General features: G+C 36.5%; 1 protein-coding gene across 2 annotated transcripts in view; it reads right to left on the bottom strand.

The window, feature by feature from the left end:
• Positions 1-5,690: 5,690 nt before the first annotated feature.
• Positions 5,691-22,161, bottom strand: part of LOC579306 (DNA-binding protein RFX7-like) — a 35,982-nt gene continuing 19,511 nt past the window's right edge. The window contains exons 3-7 of one of the 2 annotated variants that reach the window (XM_030973181.1): positions 21,711-21,802; positions 18,665-18,787; positions 15,922-16,038; positions 15,000-15,084; positions 5,691-14,446 (exon numbers count right to left, since the gene is read on the bottom strand). In XM_030973181.1, the coding sequence (XP_030829041.1) occupies positions 10,697-14,446; positions 15,000-15,084; positions 15,922-16,038; positions 18,665-18,787; positions 21,711-21,802 (4,167 nt within the window). In that variant the 3' untranslated portion in view covers positions 5,691-10,696. The remainder of the gene's footprint in view (positions 14,447-14,999; positions 15,085-15,921; positions 16,039-18,664; positions 18,788-21,710; positions 21,803-22,161) is intronic. The other variant, XM_030973182.1, reaches the window with a different exon arrangement.

Here is a 22,161-nt window from a genome sequence, read left to right as displayed (position 1 = left end):
TGTAATTGGATATACTATTAATCATAATAATGGACAGTTTTATAGAAAGCTACAAGTCGGTAGTCATTATAATTTTTTAAATATGGATAAATAGGTATTTTGTGTTGATTCATATTTTTTGGGGGGATAACTAAATAATTTCTGCCAGGCACACAATAAAGGCTTTGTGTTTTATCTGTATTAAAGTATACATATCATATACAGTCAACTCTGGATAAGTCAAATTTGTTGAGACTGCATGAAATAGTTTGACTTGTGCAAAATTCTACTTTGGAAGTTTAAATAACACGTTTTGCATAGTAGTTATGTGACTTCCAAGTTATGCAGAGTTAACTGTATGCTGTTTGTACAAGGAAGGAGATTCAAAAGTTTGCAGATATTCAAAATTAAAATGCAGTATGTAAATTAAAGATATCTTTTAAAAGGCAATATACCAGAAAGAAAATTAAATAGAGCAAGGTCATTTAAAGTAAAAGTGGTATGACGTGCATCCATTTTCATCCATTTTGTATTCATGTATCAATAAATATTTTTACACACCATATCTGAAATTTTAGCTTTTTGAGATAATGTTGGATTTAAAATAGAGAGACAAATTCAGATCATTCTATATTACAATTTTGGTGTAATGAAAGTAATTTCCAGCATATTAGCTAGTAAAATAAAAGTGAGTTATGAAATCCTATTTCACTTGCCTTATATTTAAATCTATATCAATACGTACAAGTGTTCTTAAGAGGAAGGGGTCATCAATTTTGAGGATAAAATTATCCCAGGTCTGAAGTTTATAGTTGCATATTTCTTTCCAAGTTCTGTTTTTCATACACTTTAAAATCAGTCGGCTGTGTCGATTACTTCCAAGATATGATGTAGGTTTTCTTATCAATCTATGCGTTTGAATTTTGAGGTGCGTGTACGTGACATATCCATGATGTATTGATAAAATTCTGTGATCATGTATTAAAAAGGCAACCAGATATATAATTATTTGTAAATATTAAAATATGTAGATGTATCATATACAGCTGTGCAGTATGCGTTTGTCATAATGTGATTTTGTGTGTGGAATGTGGAATGTGGAAAGATTCTTGTATGCTCACTTCCAGATAGGAAGTGAATTTATTCTCTCTCATGAAAAAAAAAAGTGCTGTGTAGTTCTGCTCCTGCAACTCAGGAATTTTTCCCTGGGATAAATGTATGCCCTGCATTTTGAGAAACTTTCAATATTCTTGATACTAGAGAAACTGTCTTGTCAGTGCTTAGTAATGTCCTACGGTATATGTACCTGAGGTGTGGACACCAGGCAGAGCCGGGTGTCGGGCGGGTATCAACAGAAACTCAGACGGCGCCTGCCCTTCGCGTTGAGCTGGCTTTGCCCAACTTCTGTTTATTTACCGATGGGGCCCCGTGGCGTACGTGTTTAAATTCATTTTGAAAGTTTACTGTTAAGCAAAAATGATGGTAATTGACTTTGAATTGCTATAACTTTTTACTGAAAAGAGGTAAAGGCCTCTCTTTTAAACAAGATATTGTCCTTGTGCCTGGGCATATTCCTGGAAAGGAACTGAAAATAATGTTTTTGACAAAATAATCATGTTTCTTAAATCTGTGATGTTAATCGATCCCAATTACATTAAAATTCCATTAAAGTTGGTATCAAAATGTAGATAATCTAATTCTTTCATATGACACCAAGCTGGTTCAAGGTTTTCTTCCAATATCATGTACAAAGTACTATTTTCCATCAAAATGGCCGTTTTTTTTGAAGCCCTCTCCGATTTAGGGGCAACTGCTACAAATTTTAATAAACACCTCTGAAATATTGTGTATTGTGATTTAAAAGTTTGAGCTTAGTTTGTGATGTAGTGGCAAACGAACCCCTCTTTTCTGTTTTTTTTGCCCTCTGCTTATACCTAAATTTGTTTTCCATCATACTATTGCCCTTGACATATTGAAAACAAATTCACACATTACTTTTTATAATTTTCAATATAAAACGAATGAAGAGCTGCTAGCTGCTAACATAGAGTAAGCCGATTTGCGGTCCATTGTCAACAACTCCAACAATGCACAACCATTTTCTGAACTATTGCCAGCATAAAAATTCTCACCCCTCTCTCTCTTAGAGACCATAGCTCTTTAAAATTGTTTGAATGATTTTGCAGGAAGAGCCTTATAGTGTGGTACGGTATGTCACTGAACAGCTCCCATAAGATTTTCGTGCCAAAGTTGATTTTTATTTGCATTTTTTTTATTCATTGGGGTCAAATTTTATATAAGCCATTTTGGACCCCCCAGGAAATGAGGGAGGGGTCTGAAAATTTGAACCCCATCATTTTTGGCCAATTGGGACCCTTATGAAGTCAAAACAGCAACAACAAAAAAAAAACAAAAAAAACTTTGGCATAAAAATCCTACGGGATTATATACCATACAGCACTATTAGTTTTGTCAATTTCAAGAAGAAAAGATCATCATAGCTTTGTAAAATAAATTCTGTTTAAAAAGTGCTTTAAAAAGATGACTTTTTGCTAGAGTAATGTATGTAAAGAAGGACAATTGAGGTGTTGCCACTTATAAGATGATAATATCTAACCTCTTTCAAACTAAACAAATTAAAGTTCACAAATTAGGGAAAAAAATGCTTGCAGTGAAATATTGAAGAAACAAATTAATAAGTTCATGCACAGGCAACAGAAACACAAACCACACTAACAAATACAGACAAAAGATATATTCTGTTGCTCTATCAGATTGTATTATAAGAAATTCAGATTCTTGCACACACACAGGAAAACACAGTAAAAATGGTGAAATGGGATCAAAACAATAGAGCAAAGAAACAACAAGACAAACATGCTGTTCAGTCATTGACACATCAACTATACATCACAAAATATGTTTAAAATGTGGCGCAAATAGCGCCTGCCCAGCAATGCATATTGTCAGTTGAAATTACTTTTTTTTCTTTCTTTCAAAGACAGTTGCATTCTAATTCTAAGTGACAAAGAAGCACCACACTTTACAGACCAGCTGGATTATCAGTACTTCTCCTCTAGCTCTCACTGTATCCAGCTTCAATATTTAGAAATGAAAGCCTCAAAATTATCTCCTTAAATGTGAAAGAGTATTTCTTTTACATAACGAAGAAAGGAGAAGAAAAAGAAATTGCAGTGGTATACTTATCCAATAAATGATGCCTCACATGAATCATTCTTGCTGAATCCAAAGGAGAAAATACAGAATACAAAACGCAGGATTTTTGGCAAACAAACACTTGGTAGCAACTAGACAACAAACAATAGTATGATTTCACTGCATAACCCTTAATAGTAGAGGGAGGGAATCACAAAAGGAAAGGAAGCTATCACAGTCTGCTCTTCCTACAATCAACAAGTTTAATAGTTCATCAAGATTTTCTGAGTCATCTGGATTATATTTATCATTTCTATTTTACCGCTAAAAACAATCAATCGTGTATAAAATTGTCACTATCCGGCAGCCAACAAGAAGAAGAAATGGTGACTTGGCTCATCCAGTAATATACATACATAAAAGCAAATGGAAATAACTGAAGAAAAAATTACATTATCAAATTTACATATCTACTGCACCGGTAGGAAGCAAATCTTAAATTGGTTGGATTGGTACGAGTGCACTTGTTAAATGTTTGCCTGGCCAGAAAACTCCCCAGGGAGTCAGTGGAGTGAATGCAATATCATGTGCGGATTAGCAATCAAATTAAATGACTGGCATACTAATTATAAGAGTGTAAAGCTCTTAGAAACATAACATTACACACTATACAAATGTGTCTATTATTATTATTATTATTGTTTTGCCCCCCCCCCCCCCCCCCGAACTATTATGCTGAATTAATGCCTCTGGATTTAATAATGTACAGTGAAATGTATACGGTCATGTTTGTGCACAGGCTATTAAAGTATATACACTTATTGCTTTAATATTTTAGTAGCTGGGAACTAGGAAAATGCCAATTGTAATTATAGGACCCTGTGTAATTATCATCGAAAAAATATCCTTTTTAAACAGCTAAAATTAGATGTGCTTCCATGAACGGTAACTAATATTATCTTATCTTCTCTGCCTTATAGCTGCATAGCATTTTACTTTGCAGTTACATTTCCAGTCTAATGTGACCTATCCCCAAGGTATTGACTCCTGTGTCAAACTTCATGTTATAAATGTGTAGGTCATTATCATGTCCTTTACAGATTCCTTGAGTTCTAGTAAGAATGAATGAATAAGTATGCATTTGTAGAGTGTCATAAAGTCATTCTACTGTACTTTGAAATGCATTCAGTGACAAATCTTGTGAACAAAATACCCCCCCCCCCCCCACAAAAAAAAAATACAAAAACCTTCATACATTGGTGGAAAATTACAGACTAACAAACACGACCACTTTGGACTTTGTATTGCATTATTGGGCCAAACCAGCTTGATTTCATATTTTTATTGCTGTAACTTGGCTGTCATTCATTTTCTTTTGAAATTGTGAGGCAGGTATCTTTATTTTTAATTTCGAATATTTAGGGTAGAGAACATTATTAGATTGTGCAAAAAAATAATCTACTTTATACCTAGAACTCAAAGCAGTTCCTTTAATGTACTCTCAACACAGACAATCCTGTGCAGGCAAGCACTACTTAATCCTTTCAAGGATTGTAACACAGTTTCCTCTAACACTGTACTTTAAAGGTACTATGTCCCATTTGCAGGCCCAAAAAATGAAAAAGTTAAATTCCAACTGCATTTGAAAGATAATACTAATTTAGAACTTCCCTAAAAAAGGTGGGGCTTGAAAATGTCTTCAAGTGGGAAAATAACGACTATTAGTTGTCAAATCGACTTTAAGGCTGTAGAGCCCAAAAGTAATAGTCTTGATTTTCAGACAATTGTACCGAATGGTCATACGTTTTATGCTGCGCAAAGATTCAATCAGTTTAATCTTGGCCATCACAAGAAGTGGGTTATTGATGTAGGCAAATGCTCATGTACCCTTTACAACTCTTTTCATGTATGTTATTACCAAAGAAGAAAAAAAAGCCAGTCAGTCACTCAAAAGTGTCTGACAGTGAAGTCTAGCAAGTAAATGGGTTTCCTTGCATAATTTGAATATGAGGACACTGCTAAGGTTTAAATTTCACAGATAGGACATACATGACATATTCATAATTCCTGCAAATTTCTACAGCATTTGAGGTTGGCTGCAAAAGAGACATAGTACCTTTAAACTTTTTCTGACTCTCAGTCATTTTGCATGTTATTCGACAAACATGTAAACCATGCCTGCCTTCAGATGCAAGGTGGGTATGTTTGGAGATGACTCAATGACTCAAAAAGTAAAAATAATTAGAAGAACAACCAAACATAAAACTTCTGATAGATAAAAAGCTCATCTACACCTGTGTTATTCACACATAGTAAAAACATTGCAAGTATCACAAATTAAAAGTAAATTTACCTGGGATATTAAAGCATTGTTAAAATTGTACAAAGCAGCTACAAGTACAAGTATCTTTTCCTATAGCCATGATTCAGTATGGGATGCATATCAAACTCATAATGCATGCCACGTCAACACTTTTAGAGGTACATGTACTATCAAACACATAGAACAAAACAACAAAATCAGTGTAGAATGCAGTGAATTGTCAATAAAGAAATTGTAGATAATATTTGTCCATCTCTATTATGCAAAAGAATGTGCATTTTCAACATTTAAAGATAGTAGACAGATTTGTTTCTGAACAGACAGAGCAATGATTATATTTTGAAAAAAGTGTCTCAGAAAAAAAGGCAATGCAAAATGCAAAATCAAGTACAGAATAAATTCTACAAACTTTGTAGGTAATGTTTGATAAAATTAGACTTGATTAGAATTTCACACTGCATTAAACAAGAACTATAAATTTGGTGTAAGGCCTTGCATTATGCATCAAATACCACAACGTCAAATACAAAGTATAAAGGTCAACAGTTGAGTGCTTTTTAAGATGATGTTGATTAATATCTCATTGCATTTTTTAAAAGACACCCTAATTGTCTTCCAACTCTTTGCTAAAGATTTATTCACGGTTACAATTTGAAGAAAAAAAAACTGATTTAAATGTTCATAAGTACCAAATGCTGTTGCTAGTCAATATGCTGCACTCATGTTCAGCATTGGTAAAACAATTAGGATGAACATCAAATCTTTCATGGAGTGAGTCATTTACAAATGAACCAATGCAACATGAAATCATAACCATGGTAACATTCAGAACGAAAGACACGATGCATCAGAGACATTTATGGGAAGCCAGGTGTGAAATAATGAGGAGAAAAATGACACATCACAAATGTTCCAACATCAAACTGCTGTACAGAATGTACATCATGCAACACACAAAACAAAGAAAAATAGGCAGATTGACAAGAGATTTCTACAGGTTTCACCAAATACAAATCCCTTGTCTCACTGTAGCATCAAGGACCTATTTCCATTGACCAACATAAAGATGATATAATTTCTTTTTGAGTACCAGTAGTTTATTTTGGACTATATAATGTGGTTGACAAAACTTTCTTGTTTTGATGATAATATCCAATGTGAAATACGTTCATGATCCCAGACACAATTGTAGACAATCATACAGGCTTGCCATCCACAATATTCACCTTTTAATCATCCCCTATATAATGAATGTAGAAGTCCACCTCACAATGTTGTAGAATGTGTAGTCTATAGAGGAAATTCCTCTTCATTACTACACATTAATCCTTTAATATGTTTGTCCTCTGCAGTGCAAGAAAATAATAGGAAGGAATCAATGGCCTTTGTTTCATTGCTCACACATATCAAACACTTTACTTCATTTCAATAAAAAGAGTGCGACCATTGAGAGAAGTCCTTTCAAGCTAGAGACTAGAGTTTATACTATACATGGCATGTATCATCAAAGCATTACAACTTAAGATAAAAGGCAATTTAAGGACAATGTGTGTGTGTGCGTGTGTGTGTGTGTGTGTGTGTGTTGAGGGGGTGTATAGGAGGCTAAATACATAAACTATCAGTGGGAATCACAAAACAGGATCTTGAAATAACTATTTCTTGAAATCTTTAATAATTCAAATCATAACTTGAAAGAGTAACATCAAATAAATAAATGCAGCCTGACTACATCCATAATGCACTCCTAACATTAAACGTCCTCTCGTTTTTAATCTAAATTACTTTTAAGATCTCATCAAAGGAGTTAAAAGGATTTGATTATCAGAGAAGGATAGCAATACCAAATCAACCATTTCACTTGATTTTGAAGGGTATTGAAGACTGCAAAATCGATATAATTAATTTCTTCTTTAAAAAAATCACTTATAACAGTAAAACACAGCCCCTAAAACATTTACTTTAGAAAATGTGTATTTTGAGAAAGCAAAGGCTAATGTTTAATATTCAACGATTTATTGGCTTTAGATGTATTCCCTTTTATGAATGACTTACTCTCTTATAAATATCTCACAAATGAAATTTCTATCTAAACCTACAATTCACAGAAAATTTACGATACATATTAACATCTCAAGAGGGGGACAATTCAAAGAACTCTGTGTTTCCCCCTTCTTTTGAGCTTTTATGGCTGTTAAACAAGAACATGGTCTCGGATCCTCTTGAAACAAAAAGAAATGGGAATTTTCAACATACAAGTAAACCAGTATTCTTTGGAAATAATCCAATTGTGGGGATACTTTGAGACTTACACTAGAGATATATCTGTGAGCTGTAAGAGTGGAAACAATTTTTATTAGTGAGATATTGAATGACTGAATGTGCCTTAATATGAGGAATACTGAAGTGATGAATAAATCATGAAAGGAACACAAAACAAAATGATTTCTCTAAAAATGCAGGCCCTCTAGTGAAAATTTGGGGGCTGTGTTCTACCCTGATAAAGGTGTCCCCACAAATCAGAACATGAAATAAATGTAATATTTTACTTACAGCTGTCACTGTTTTCAACACCATAAATCACCTGTCATCCTCATATAGTACGGTTAAAACAATAATTAAATTATCTGTTTGGAGCCAGAAGAGCATTAACTAATTGTGTAGAGAGTTAATGCCATTTTGTCCTCCAAACAGAAAATGTAATATCTCTTCAAAGTTAACCTACACAGATGACAAAGATAAACTCCTATACAGTTCAACATGGCCACCTTAAACAAGAATTTTGGAATGCAAGGAAGAAACATAAAATTCCCACTCTTGAATTTTATTCTAGGTGTGTAAGATCTGCACAATACACTCAAATATTGATTGCAGTGACAATGAGTGTCTTATTTTTCTGAATAAAACCATGAAAATGATTTTTCAGATTGATTTGATTAGTTTCTATTGAAACCCAATACTTCATCAAACATAACATCTTCCCAACTTATTCATTATCTGTAGTTCTTGTATTGGATTAAAGTTATTTTCTAAAATACATGTACATCATCTCAGAAACTATTGATGTACATTTTTCATAAAATAAAAACCTCACATAAATTGGTCCTATTTCAAAACAGTCATGAAAATGTTCTTATACAGCACCATTATCTTCTGTTGCTATGACAGGAGCACATGGTGTTGAATCAAATTTAAAATATGGTAAAAGGAGGATATTTTACTTGAAGCCTCTGGCAAGGGATCCAACACAGGCAAGATTAATATAGGTCTAAGAGAGATAAAAAAAATACGAACACTGCCATTATCAACATACTTCTCATAGAAATAGCATTCACAAGTTTTATAATTTGTCTTTCCCCAGGGGAAACAAAAGACTGAACAGAACCCATAAAAAGTGTTAGCTCATCATTATTTTAGGCCTACATGGATATTCTATTATCAAGCAGAAAACCAGAGGTTCACTCTGTGCTTTTATGTGTAGAATATTACATAAATGCTAGTTTGTTGTTATTGGATATTCAAGAGCATTAAAGGTACTATGTCCCATTTGCAGGCCAAACGAGTGAAAAGGTTAAATTCCACTGGCATTTGAAAGATAACACTAATTTCGAACATCCCTCAAAACAAAAGGGCTTGAAAATGTCTTTTTGTGGGAAGATTACGACCATCAATTGTTGAATTGACTTTAGGGATTGCAATCCTTTTAGTAAATAGTCGTATTTTCAGACCCTTTGACAGAATGATGTACGTTTTGTGCTGCACAAAGATTCAATCACTTTAGTTTTGGCTATTACAAGAGGTGGGTTATCGATGGAGACAAATGCTCATGAACCCTTTACATCTCATTTTATGTATGTTATTACCAAAGAAAAAATGAAGTCAGTCAGTCACTCAATAGTGTCAGACAGTGAAGTCTAAAATGTAAAGGGTTTCCTTGAATAATTTGAATACTAAGACACTGCTAATGTTTAAATTTCACAGATAGGACATACATGACATATTCATAATTTCCTGCAAAGTTCTACAGAATTTGAAGTTGGCTGCAAATGGGACATAGTACCTTTAATGTGTCCTGTATAGTTCTTCTTTCAACATCTTTAGATTGTTTCATAACTCATGCATATTTAAGCTATCCATAAAAAATGAAGGAGAATATCTTTCTGTCAAAATGTTGTAAATGAGAAAAATACATTACCACTGCATGACATTATAGAAGGAAAATGATGTTGATGTGAGAGGGTTTGGATGAAGAAGCTCACACAGTTATCATACAACTTTGGGTAGCTTCAATAGGATGTCAGTTGGAATAACAGTTTGCACGAGAGCATCAGAGCACCATGCCAATCTATGCTCTACAAAACCATGAAAAGCGGCTAGAAGGAAGAGCATGACTTGAACTAACTACATATCATGGTGTGCTTATCTTTCTTTAAAAACTCCAGTGCATCTATTACATATCTGTGAATCATATACTGTACAAACATTCCCTGGAACCACAATGTGCATCATCCATATCTTTCTATACACAATGCAGGCTAGGTTTTGTTATCAAAATAACAGAAAATCACCATCATTCTTATATTACAGCTCTGTAAATTCTCAACTATCACAAGTCTAGTTTCTAGAACACTAGGTATATACTACAATATCTTCATTCCCATAAGCACACAAATTTGATCAAATTGTGCAATTAAAAACAGATTCTTCACACTGCCATTTAAAATTTCAAGGAAACCTTGATTAAAACACAAGTCATTTGCACTTGTGCATTTCCCTATATGAGATTAAGGGCTACCAACATTGTGTAATAAAAAATACTCATAAGTGATCTCATCTCATTCTGTATTAGTACATAAGGGATGTTTACTGCAATAATGGATTTCTTTCCTGAATTACCATCAATCTCAATGGTGACTTCACTTCACCAAATCCAGTTGGCGATTCTTTATCTAAAATAAATAACATAACTAATACTAATCCTAAATCTAAGGATTTATTACAGGTAAACTTATATTCTTACTAAAATATAATGATGTGAGACAGTGCTAACAATAGCATGGATGACTTCACGATGGGCACGGTTCTGAAAATTCTGCTTTCGTTAATACCAGGGATGTTGATAAGTCAACAATAACAAATCTACAAACAAAGACAATGCATGAGGCATCCCTTAAACAATACAAAATTATCCACAGTCCCATCAAAGGCTGAGTCATCTAGACAAAGTAATTCTGGTGTATGCTAAATACCACACTCCAGAGTTGAAAGAGAGGTACTACTTGTACCCATTTGCCAAGGAGTTGGAGGCAGTTCAAAGCCCTGATCTTCAATATCTTGGAACATTTTATCTGAAAATTCTTCTATCATCATTCCATCACTAATGGATGAGGCTGTACTGTTAGATGTATCATTGAATGCCTGATTGGGGAGAAGAGTTTGGTTAGGAGCAAGATGGTTTGAGTTCCCATTCTGCTGATCCGTCATCTCATCATACTTCATGTTGAAGTCAGCTAGCTGGGAGCCGACATTTGTATCCGTTGCCACTGAGGTTTCAACTTGTTCACCAGACCAGTTGGTTTCACCAAGACTGTGACTTGGTTGAAGATTAGATCCAGAGTTGATTTCAGTATTCAAAAGGGTTTCAGGAGCAAAATCCTCTTCCGTCACTTCTAGGTTGAGCAGATCTTGAGTAAGATTGCGTTTTGCCGTGAATCCATTGGTAGGATGAATCTGTCTGACTTGGTCTTCTAACTGCACAGGTATAATCTGCATCTGAGATGAAGTAATCTGATTGCTCACCACAGGGTTCTGATTGGTTATAACTTCTGGCTGAGTTGGGAGCTGGAGCCTAGAAAACCTATTGGCTGGTTGCTCTGGTAAAGGAACAGACTGACTGCGGTTCTGTAAAGCTTTTTTATCTAGCATAGCTTGTAGGCTAGGATTAACATTCAGAAGGTTCAAAAGTTCTATTTCTGCATCTCCATACATCTGCATGTTTACATTAGAAGAGGCAGGACCAGAGGGATTGCGTCTCCTTTGCAACGTAGCCTGCTGATTCTGTAAGCTTCCTCCAAGGAATTGAGAAGGGATTTGAATGTTTCCAGTACCAACAGCAGAACCCTGATTAACACCTTGTTGGCTTGTTTGAATATAAAATCTAGATTGCTGTTTGGTAAGCTGATTCGTACCTGGAGACGTCACATTCTGACGGACTTGGACCTGGTTCTGGAACTGAACAGCACTTGGGCTTGCAGCAGCTACCCTCTTTGAATTACTGGAGAGACGGCGTTTGCGATTGGGTGTCAAAAACTCAGATTGCTGAGAACGCTTTCCCTTACTCTTACTCTGATTAAACTCTTGTACGTCATTGCCTACAAGAGCTTGTGTTAATGCACTCCTCACAGTGGGATGGGTTGGTTTGGGTTTATGCTTTGGTTTCAGAGGACTCTCTCCACCCTCAAACTCAATTGTGTTTATTGGAGTGAATGCAAATGACTTCCCATCAACAGGGCTAGGTGGTACACTGTCTCCTCCTTGTTGTACAGGAATAGCTGCACTCTGGGCCCGCATCATCATGTGAGGTGGTGGAGACTGCAACTCTGCTATTGGTGTAGTAGGAACAGACCGAGCACTGCGTATCTCATTCTGGGGAGTACTAATATAAGACAGATTTTCAGAGGCTAATAACCTTTCAAGCATCTTAGGCTGTGATGCCCGGATCTGCGTCAACTGTTGCATCTTAGAGACTTGTCTCAGGGGCAGGGATACACTGACATCTGTTTGCTGGTTTTGACTGGTTCGAATGGCCAGACTACTCTGTGGTAACTGACTTATGAGCTGTGTGTCAGGGGACTTGGATTTGTGAGGAAGCATGGTGGCAGCAGACATGCCTGAAACCATCAGCATGGTGTTATTACTATGATCCGCATCGGTCAACAAGGACACAGAGGGTTGTGTCACCAACTGGTTCAGTACATTAGCATCTTCCACTGAAATAGTTTCGAGGGCCAAACCACCTTTATTTGCCTGTTGCTGAATGTTCCCCTGCTCTGTAAGAATGTCTGTCAGGATGCTTCTTTGTTGCAAGGATGAAAGCTCCTGAGAATTCACAATTACTGGGCCAATACTACCCATCGCTGATGTAAGAGCATTCCTCTCATTGGACAGAGCAGGGTTACCAGCATCTCCAGCGGTCGCTTGGATCACATAATGCTGCACCTTATTTCCATCCTGTTGCCTTGACAGATTTTGCACTTGTGCCAAGACCAAATTTGTTGAGGAGTCTACAACTGCAGTACTGGGTACAGCCAGCTTTGGTAATGCCACTGAAGAAGATGCCAATGATGAAAAGGCCTGAGCATTTTTTAGTAAGCTGGCAACAGTCTTGCTCCCAGAGTTCTGCAAGATACTAGCCTTGGAGCTTCCTCCAACGCACCTTCCCACATCTGATTGCACAACATTACCAGTTTTAATAGTTCTACCAGCTGGTGTACCCTTTTCAAGCTTGTTAGCATGGAGTGTCGAATTTATTACAGTAAACTGAGAGGGAGCTGTCTTATTTGGATCGACCCCACTCTGAGATGCATTAGACAAAATGTGATTACCCTGGAATGCATCAGAACCTATTACAGCTACAGAAGAAGGTAATTTCATTGGTTGGGTTGCAAATGTTACAGACGTTTTCAACATTGAGCTATCGCTTGTGGCTATCGACTGGGAGAGTGGTAGGTGCACAAGAGCGGATGAAGCATTTCGAACCAAGATATTGGCTGGGGATGCAAGCTTTGAGGCTTGTGTCATCACATTGACAGGGCTGGTCAAAGTTGGAGCTGAGGCTGGGGCAGTTCTGTCAAAGAAGACTGGAGTCACATTTTGTGATCTTACATTGCTAGTACCCGTGTTATATGTGATTCCCTGAGATGACAGGCCAGTCTTCTGGCAAGCAACAGGCTGTCCCTGATTCTGTCTTATTGCAGCACTTGTATTAGTGACAGTCTGAAGACCACTCCGCAACTGTTTAAGTGTGTTTCCTACAAGAACATATTGTCCACTCTTGATGGCACTCTGAATACTATTTGCTGGTATGACTGGACTACTGAGGACAGTATTGCCTACTACTGGACTGTTTACAACATTAACTGGTGTTTGATTACCCATTGCTGATACAGACTGGACTGGACTCTGAAATACATTCTGTCCAGGCTGCAATATCACATTCATTTGCTGAGGACTTGTAAGTTTTGATATACCCTGCACTGGAATGACTTTCTGTCTGTTCATGACAACTAGTTGCATCGGTTGTCCATTTACATTCTTGGCTGATGGACTTATTAGTACCATTGGTGCACCAGTGTCTCTAACCGGCGTCTTTGGTTGTATTGGAGCAAAACGTCTCTTGCTTGGGCTTTCTTTGGATGCAACATTGGTACCTTCTCCAACAGAAGCATTACTTGAAGACAAATGATTCTCTGGGTTAGTACTGCTCTCACCACTCTCCGACAATGTTATAGAGTTTCCAACTGAACTTTCACTAAAAGCCGGCACATCTCTCTGTTCTAGTTGTGTAGCCTTGTCAGTGCGCATTACTTGTAAGGAGAGGTTGTCCTCAGCAGTAAGGTGTTTGCTGCTGACTGGACTTGAATGCAGCCTATGTTGGTTCTCCTCTGCCTGCTTTTTGCGGATTTCTCGTCGATACTGCAACGTCTGCTTCAAGTGGTAGTTCGTCTCTCGGTGTCGCATCTCTGGAGTTAGATCAGGCCTAGGAACTTCACCCATGTGCTTCTGGACAATGAGGATGGACTTGGAGCTCTTGGTGACTAACTTGTTATTCGTGAGATGCTGGGCCAGCTGCAGGCTGTTGGCGAAGGTCTTGTTGGCAATCCCTGTTGCCCATTCACAAATGACATGTGAAGCAGCTTTCTGGAGATGATCATCCTCTCCTTGAAGCAAAGACTTAGGACAGCCTGGACATGTTGTCTGAAGACAATCAACCTGCAGAAATGTCAAAAACATGCAGTGAAAAAAGGGTGAATGAATTTTGCATTGTAATTTAGGTGCAAAGACCATTGAATTGCTCCCATGCAGGACACTTTACATCAATAACACTTTACTGGTGGGAGATTTTATAATAATAATTATAATTATATTTGCTTATATAGCGCCTAACACTTACTTTATCAGAAGTCTCTAAGCGCTCTACAAATAATGCAGCATAATTACCCTGGCTTTGGCAGTGCAGCTGGGTGGAGTGTGGCAATTATAGATCAATGTCTTGCCAAAGGACATTAGTGCCACGGCAGGACTCAAACCGCGGACCTTATAATCGACAGTCCAGCGATGAATCCACTTGACTTTTATCAATCTCAATCAACAACAAAAACAAAAAAAATCTTAATTTATTATGAAACTTTCCCTAACTTGCTGCTCTGATAATTTTTTCCTATCTCATCAAATGTGATAAGGAGCCCTAAAATCTGACAAAAGCTGAAATATGACTTCATCTCTAACAATGAGAAAGACCGTAATTATAGGGTTTGTGACTCACCCCTAGTTTGACGATAGGAGCATCTAGCGGTGGGAGTGATGGGGACGTCAATTCAAGCTTCTTTCTCATGCCACTGTAGCAATACGTGCAATTGTAGTCAAGGTATAATAAACATTCATATCACCCTCCAGCATCAAAATACTTCCATCTTAATTTTTATTAATAAGTTTATTTTTGTTCTTTAAAAACAATATCTAAGGCTCTCTGAATACATCGGAAAAATAAGGTTTCAGTTTCACGCTATACACTGATTACACTCTACAATTTTTTTAATTTTTTTTTTGGAGGGGGGGGGGGGGATATTTTACACTAGTTTTCTGAGGGTTTTCTGAAAAAAAATTATACTCAGAAAATGAATATTAAAAAAAAAACAGCATTTCCCCCCTTTTTTTGGGGGGGGGGGGGGGGGAGTTATCTACCGTAGTAACCTTTTCTTGCTTACTTAGCTGTTTATTCAAAATTTAACTAATTATAAGTCAAATGATTCCAAAATATTCTAACTTTAACTTTGGTATGACTGCCACAATGAAACTAAAACAAATAAAGCCACTTTTAAAGTGAATTTGTCAAATGTGCTGATGGAAACAGCAGAGGCATACCACAGATTTCTTTTTTTGAACCTGTTGCCTTCACAAACTGGGTGGTTCCTACAGTATGTTAAGCCCATGGGAATGAGACAACTCACTACTCAATGGGTGAATCGTACTGTGCTCCATATTTTCGTATCCTATGAGTGAAAATGAGTGAGTATGAGTAGTACAATGAATCTTTGATGTGCACAGCTGCTTTTTCATTCCCACTTGCTATTCTATATATGATTACACAGAATAAACCGAATGTGAACGAGCCTGTACTGGTATTAAATACAGTGTTGAAAATAGACAGATGATGACCTCGGTTCATCTTGTACTAAAAAGGATATCTTGAGTTGCCTCTGGTGCCTAGACGCCTTGCTTGAACAGCAGGAAACACACCCTTGATGATCTTACCAAAGTCTGCAGTGCTTAGAGGTCGGTGGCCAGAATTTTCACAGAAAGTCCTGCAGGCAAAACAATAATAAAAAGATAGAAACATATAACAGTATAACATCTTATGTTTGTACATGCACATTCATTATATGATTTACAATATCATCTACAAAATTCAGGCAAACTATTTTTCTGAAAAACGGAAGAGCATTGAAGCGGGGCTGCACTAGTTGTAGCTACTTGCGCCCTCTATATTTGTATGCTACTATTCAATCAGCTTGTAGACAGTACCATAGTTATGAAACTGCTCTTGTAAGGGTTGTAAATGACATTCTTCTATACCTTCTATACCCTGCTGTACAGTTTGCAGATTTCTGTCGAACCGAACCAAACCTGAACATGGCGACTGACTAAACAGCACTAGCTTGTACGTACATGACATATTGAACATGTATAGAATGCTTCAGAATTCAATATGATATGACCAATTATAAATTTACTATACCAGTGTTTACAGTATTTCACTGACACTGCAGACAGGGGTTGAAAGTATGCTCACTAAATATGGAGCTGAATAGCTGTCGCATAGGATATGCATGTAATATTTGCTGTATGAAATGTATGTGTATTTGAAATTACAAGCCTTGCTTCTACTCAACACCCCATCATACTGACATGCCCCAGAGTTTCGAGCATACCAGCTACCACATATGGGGTTTGCAAAGAGACGATTGGATGCTTGCTCTGCAACTGTACACAAATATTATTAATTTATAAGCACCATGAGCACCGAAAAGTGGACCTGTGCGCTATACAAGTAGCCACTATTATTATTATTATTATTATTATAATGCACTTTGTGCATACTACATTTTTTAATCAACATTAAACATGAACACAATTCAGCAAATGAGATAACTGCTTAAAAATAAATAATTTTGTATCATTAATTCATGTAGCCTAGAACTACCACTCTACCAGGAACTTATACATCAGTGCATCATAAATTGGGATCAATATAAATTTACTCCTGCAATTGCATCAAGGTTTAGCCATATACACACATGTACATAAATATTTACTGCAAATTGATAAGATATATACATGTACATGTATTGGTTGAAGATAGGAAGGAAATACTTGGAGAACTAACAATCTGTGTATGTCTTGCCAAGCAGGGAAGTGATGCTATATAATGTGCATAAACCAACCCTGACCTTATTATACATCTGGCAAATTTACTAACACATAGAGTTGTAGGGCACAATGCACAGTAAGAAGGAAATACAGAATGATTTGATTATAGTCTGCATAACTGACAGACTTTTAATTTGAAATCCACAGCCCAAAGATATGATGTTGTTATAATCATTGAAAGCCATTTCCCAACATTTTTGCAAAGCAGTGAATGCCAGACTTATGGATCAATATATTTCCATTATCTGGTCATTATAGCACTGGTGTTAATGTCTGGCTACATGGCAACCTGTGAATGAATACATCCCTGGCTCTTCAAATGTGAGTGAACAGTATACCCAGTTTGGTGCTGTTTTTCCTATAGGGCCGCGTTTACCACATGTTTACCTGGATTCCAAAACAACATAGGTATCTTTTTCTTTTTTTTTTAGGGAGATTTCGACTTTTAAGATCCCTTTTTACTTGGGGATGACCCCTACATCTTCTATATATATCACCTTCCAATGAGAATTAAAATTCATAATTACATGCAGCTTGCACTGCAAATGGCATGAGAAATAATCAAATAAACGAAACTATTCACAAAGGAAGAGCTACTATTAGGTCCAGGGTGATGACCCAAAATTACATGTAGATTCCAAGAGCAATAACGTCCTTTGTTTTCATCACATCTTGAAGGACAGCCTTTTTCTAGCTCATTGGAGAGCTACTTGCATGGGGAATTAGATAGCTGCAAATTTGTATTTGACTGATTAAAACATGAAAACTTCCTAGCTTTCTTATCATTTATCAGATTTTCTAAAACTTATAGTAAGATGTTTCTCTCCTTCTGTGTTTTAAACATCACCTTGGTGTCATGGTTGACTTCCTCTGTAATAGAAACTTCAAAATCAGCTGATTCTGGAAGAAGTTTCCTGCTTGTATTACTGCATTTTTTCTGTTCTGTTTTCACTTTTGATAGCAGATTAGTCAATTCCGTAACAATTTTTGGAAAAGTAAATATGAATTCTTAGGAAAATTGTAACATTCCCTTTGCAATGATGCAAACATTATTAAGGTTACAAGCGTTTTTAAACCTTCGCTCTAGTACTTTAAACAAATATACTGTGGTCTGTGGAGGTTCTCCCGGCTGCTGTACCTTTGGACCAGGTGGGGCTCTAAGCTGCTCTGCTGGCTGGCTGGCTTGAGCATGGTGGTGTCAGTGGGATGTTTTTGGTGGTCTCTAATAGCGCTGTCACCTCGATGTCTTATTCTTCATGGATTAACATTGTTTAGGACACCAAATTGCAACCTTTATATGTCTTAGACCTTAGATTTTGTTTTCAACCTTTTCTGCCACTTTTAGTTTTTATTCATTAATGTTTTTGTTCCTCATTATTATTATTACTGTAATCATTATATAATTACTTTGTGAGCACTTAAATTTTATTGATTTAATCAAACATAAAAATACCCCCCCCCCCCCAAAGTATGGTGCTTGTATATGAAGAGATATCTTACCTGTATTCTTCATAGACCTCCTGCTTTGGAAGGGATGTATCAGGACTCTCTTCTATGTGACTCCTTACCCAGTTCACAGCCGTCATCTGGTCCATTCGACAACTGCTTAGCATCGGCGATGAGCTGTCAACAAGGAGAAATACAATTTATCATTGGTATGCATGCAGTATAGTAGGATGTAGGTTGAAAAAGATAAAACCCAAGGTTTATCAGACTAATGGTTCACTCTTCCCCCCCAAAACCTGAAGTCTTTTATTTCATAGTCTCCTGAAACTTCAAACTGTATTGGTAGATGTCAGATATTCCAATTCAACAGACATTAACCTTTCCATCTCTTGGAGGTATTTTAGCCACCTTTCAGAGGGTTCACAAGATCAACGGCCGACAAGACTGCCCACAAGATGAACATTTTTCCTTTGTATACATTGTTGCGTTTCTTCTTTTTATTTGTCAGTTACATGGGCTGCCTGGTTTGTTGACCTACATGTATTGAAACTTGCTATCCTTCTATATCACTATACATATTTCTTTTGTTTTTTGGTCTAGAGGGATGTTATTATCATGGACCTTCCTGAGCTTTGGTCTTGTGCGCTGTCAAAATAAAGGGATCAACATTTGGAACAAAGAAGTGAAACTTTATAAAATGAGTAGAACTAGGTTTAGACACTTTACAATTTAAGATAAAAGAAAAGAATTAGGTATGTTATTTCTGATAAGGTTATTTCCCATAGCAAAATTCTATTTTAAAAAAAATTATAAAAAAAACTATAGTATACTAAGTATACATAAAAGAGTTCAAGCCTCCCATCAATGCAACCACATCTTTTATGCGTTTGTATTTTAACAGTCCATGACCTTTAAACTTAATTGTATTTGAAATGTTGTACCCAATAGAAGAAAAAAATAATCTGGCAGAAAGAAAGCGCTGTTAAATAAGCTGTGCAGATAATGAGTATTTTTAAACTCAGAGCACAGACCCTACCACAAGAAAAATAAATGCCCTTCCTTTGACATATATATAATAATTGCTGGAGCATGAAATAGTTTTGTTAGCTCTCTATTTTTAAATTCATCGTCCTCAATTCTGTACGCGCGTTTTGCTATATGATGATTCTTTATATGACATTCTCTTTTTTTATATTTAACAGTTACCGAAACTGTTTTAGCTTTCATATAGGCAAACTGTCCGCCTCATCACAATGTTATATATTGAAGCATTATCCATATGGGCCTCTCTAGACAAGTCAGGACATGTTTCAGACAAATAAGTTCAGGTAGAGGTCATGGATGTACGTCACATGTAAAAGCTCAACTTTAATAGGTAAAGAGACGGGGATAAATTTCCATTTCAAAATGCTCCTGTACAGATGCCATGTTCATCGTATATAAGGGAGTACCGGTACCAAACAAATGTCCTGCAATTGTTTGATGAACTCTAATCAAGCAAAAATGAAGCAAAAATATAACATGTAAGAGGGAAAAAATAATAAATGAATATTGGATGTGGGGTGGTCCCAGTTGAGGTCATGACCGTACATGCCTGAAAAGAAAAAAACTCAGGGAAATTCAAAATATTGAAGAAAAAAATAGACTTTCAAAATCAGGGATTCATCAATAGATGAATAATAATTAATAATAATAATATTCCGCTTTTATATATAGCGCCCAATACATTGATACAACGATGTGTCTAAGCACTTTACAGATATATTATTACCCCGGTCATCGGCTTCATGCTTACCCGCACACAATGTATGCACATTCTCCACTCCCTGGAGACCATTCTGGCCAGTCGCCATTTAACAAGCGCACACTTGCTCATCCAACACATTAACTTTCGCATCCTACCGGGTACCCATTTAACACCTGGGTGCAGAGTGGCAAATGTAGATAACGTCTTTCTAAAGGACATTAGTGCTGCGGCGGGACTCGAACCCTGTACCTTGTGATCTGCAGTCGGGTGAATTATCCACTAGACTACAACACCTCTAAATGACAGAGTATTACTATCTTTTATTTAAAAATGATTTCTGACACATTTCACCTGAGTAAAGGTTTAATTCTTTCTAATCTGCACAAGACAATTTTGAGGTATGTACTAAGTCAAAGCAATATAATGACACACACATAGAAATTAGTGCGTAAAATGGAAGAAAATGGATTCAGGCTCTGATCGCCATGGCCTACACATATTTCTTGTTCTCTTTTTTTGATAAAATGTGACTAGCTCCTGTGAAGTCATTATAAATAAGGATTACCGTATGCTCAAGGTCTCAACATCCTTATAGCATGTAGATCAGAAAACATGATGTGAGCGTGCAGTGGTGATTGGCCAGCTGTTATGTCAATTGACCTCTTCAATAATTTTATCTTTATATGATATAAACTAGTCTGAATGTTCCTTTGGCTTTATGAGTATTCTTTATACATGTGTACAATGTGTACTAATTTCACTTCTTCTGAACAGCTAATACATGTGGCCCCATTGCACAAAACTTACCATTGATGGTAACTTTGCCATATATTGTAAGTACCATAGAAACCTTGATTTTGATTGGCTGTTGAGCCATGTTACCATGGTAGTTGCCATTAATGGTAAGTTTTATGCAACAGGGGCCCAGGTCTGCCTATCGAACAGATTTTCAATGATATTCTCCCATGCAATGAACAGAGTCAATTGCATATTAATCTTTAGTTTCAAAAACTGTTTTCTGTGTCTGATATTCCCTTTGTCTAATGTATTCCATTTGTGTATTGGCATTACAACCTTTGTAAATGGTTGTCATGTCTTTACAGGGCCCACCAGTACTGATTTACTACTATCATTAAACAAATCTTAACTGCAGATTTCTTTTCTTTAAAAGCTAGAAAATATTGCCTAAATGTCCCGCGCAATACACACAGAATGACTCTTCATCAAATAGGGATGAAAACTTGTAAGCCTTGCATCCTGATGTATTCAACATAGACTTGGAGAAGAGCTGAGCACAGAGGGAGGGAGGGAGAAGAAGTAATCATGGAGGGAGAAGGGTTTTGATTAGAATACCTTTTACTGGATACGTCCTGTTCAGGGCTGCCTGAAGGAAGCTGAAGATACAGCAATAGCTTCTGCTTGTCATCCAGTTTCCTGATGTCAGCCTAGCAAGAGAAAAACACATGGAGGAGACCATAGACAAGATGGCAATTTATATAAATATCATACCGGTACTTCAGGGTCACTCAAATAATGAGCTTCACATATACATGTATATCTATATTTGATACTCCCATTCCCAACAGTAATTTTGGTAACTGAGGTCTGCATGTGGACAAGAAATTTGAAAGGCTACATGTACATGAATCAGCTTTTATCTTCTTCAAATCAGCAGCACTAGTATACTAAACTATTCTAAAAAGTGAATCCAAGCAAGTTCACACGATCTGCTTTCTGAGCACGTGCACTTTCAAGTGCATGGGCAGAGATTATTATACATGTACGGTAGGTAGCTAGCAGGATG

The sequence above is a fragment of the Strongylocentrotus purpuratus genome, unplaced genomic scaffold (genome assembly GCF_000002235.5).
Source record: "Strongylocentrotus purpuratus isolate Spur 01 unplaced genomic scaffold, Spur_5.0 spur5_scaffold_6, whole genome shotgun sequence".
Classification (NCBI taxonomy): Eukaryota; Metazoa; Echinodermata; class Echinoidea; order Camarodonta; family Strongylocentrotidae; genus Strongylocentrotus; species Strongylocentrotus purpuratus.
Note: the sequence above shows the minus strand (reverse complement) of the source record. Positions and strands in the feature narration are given on the sequence as shown.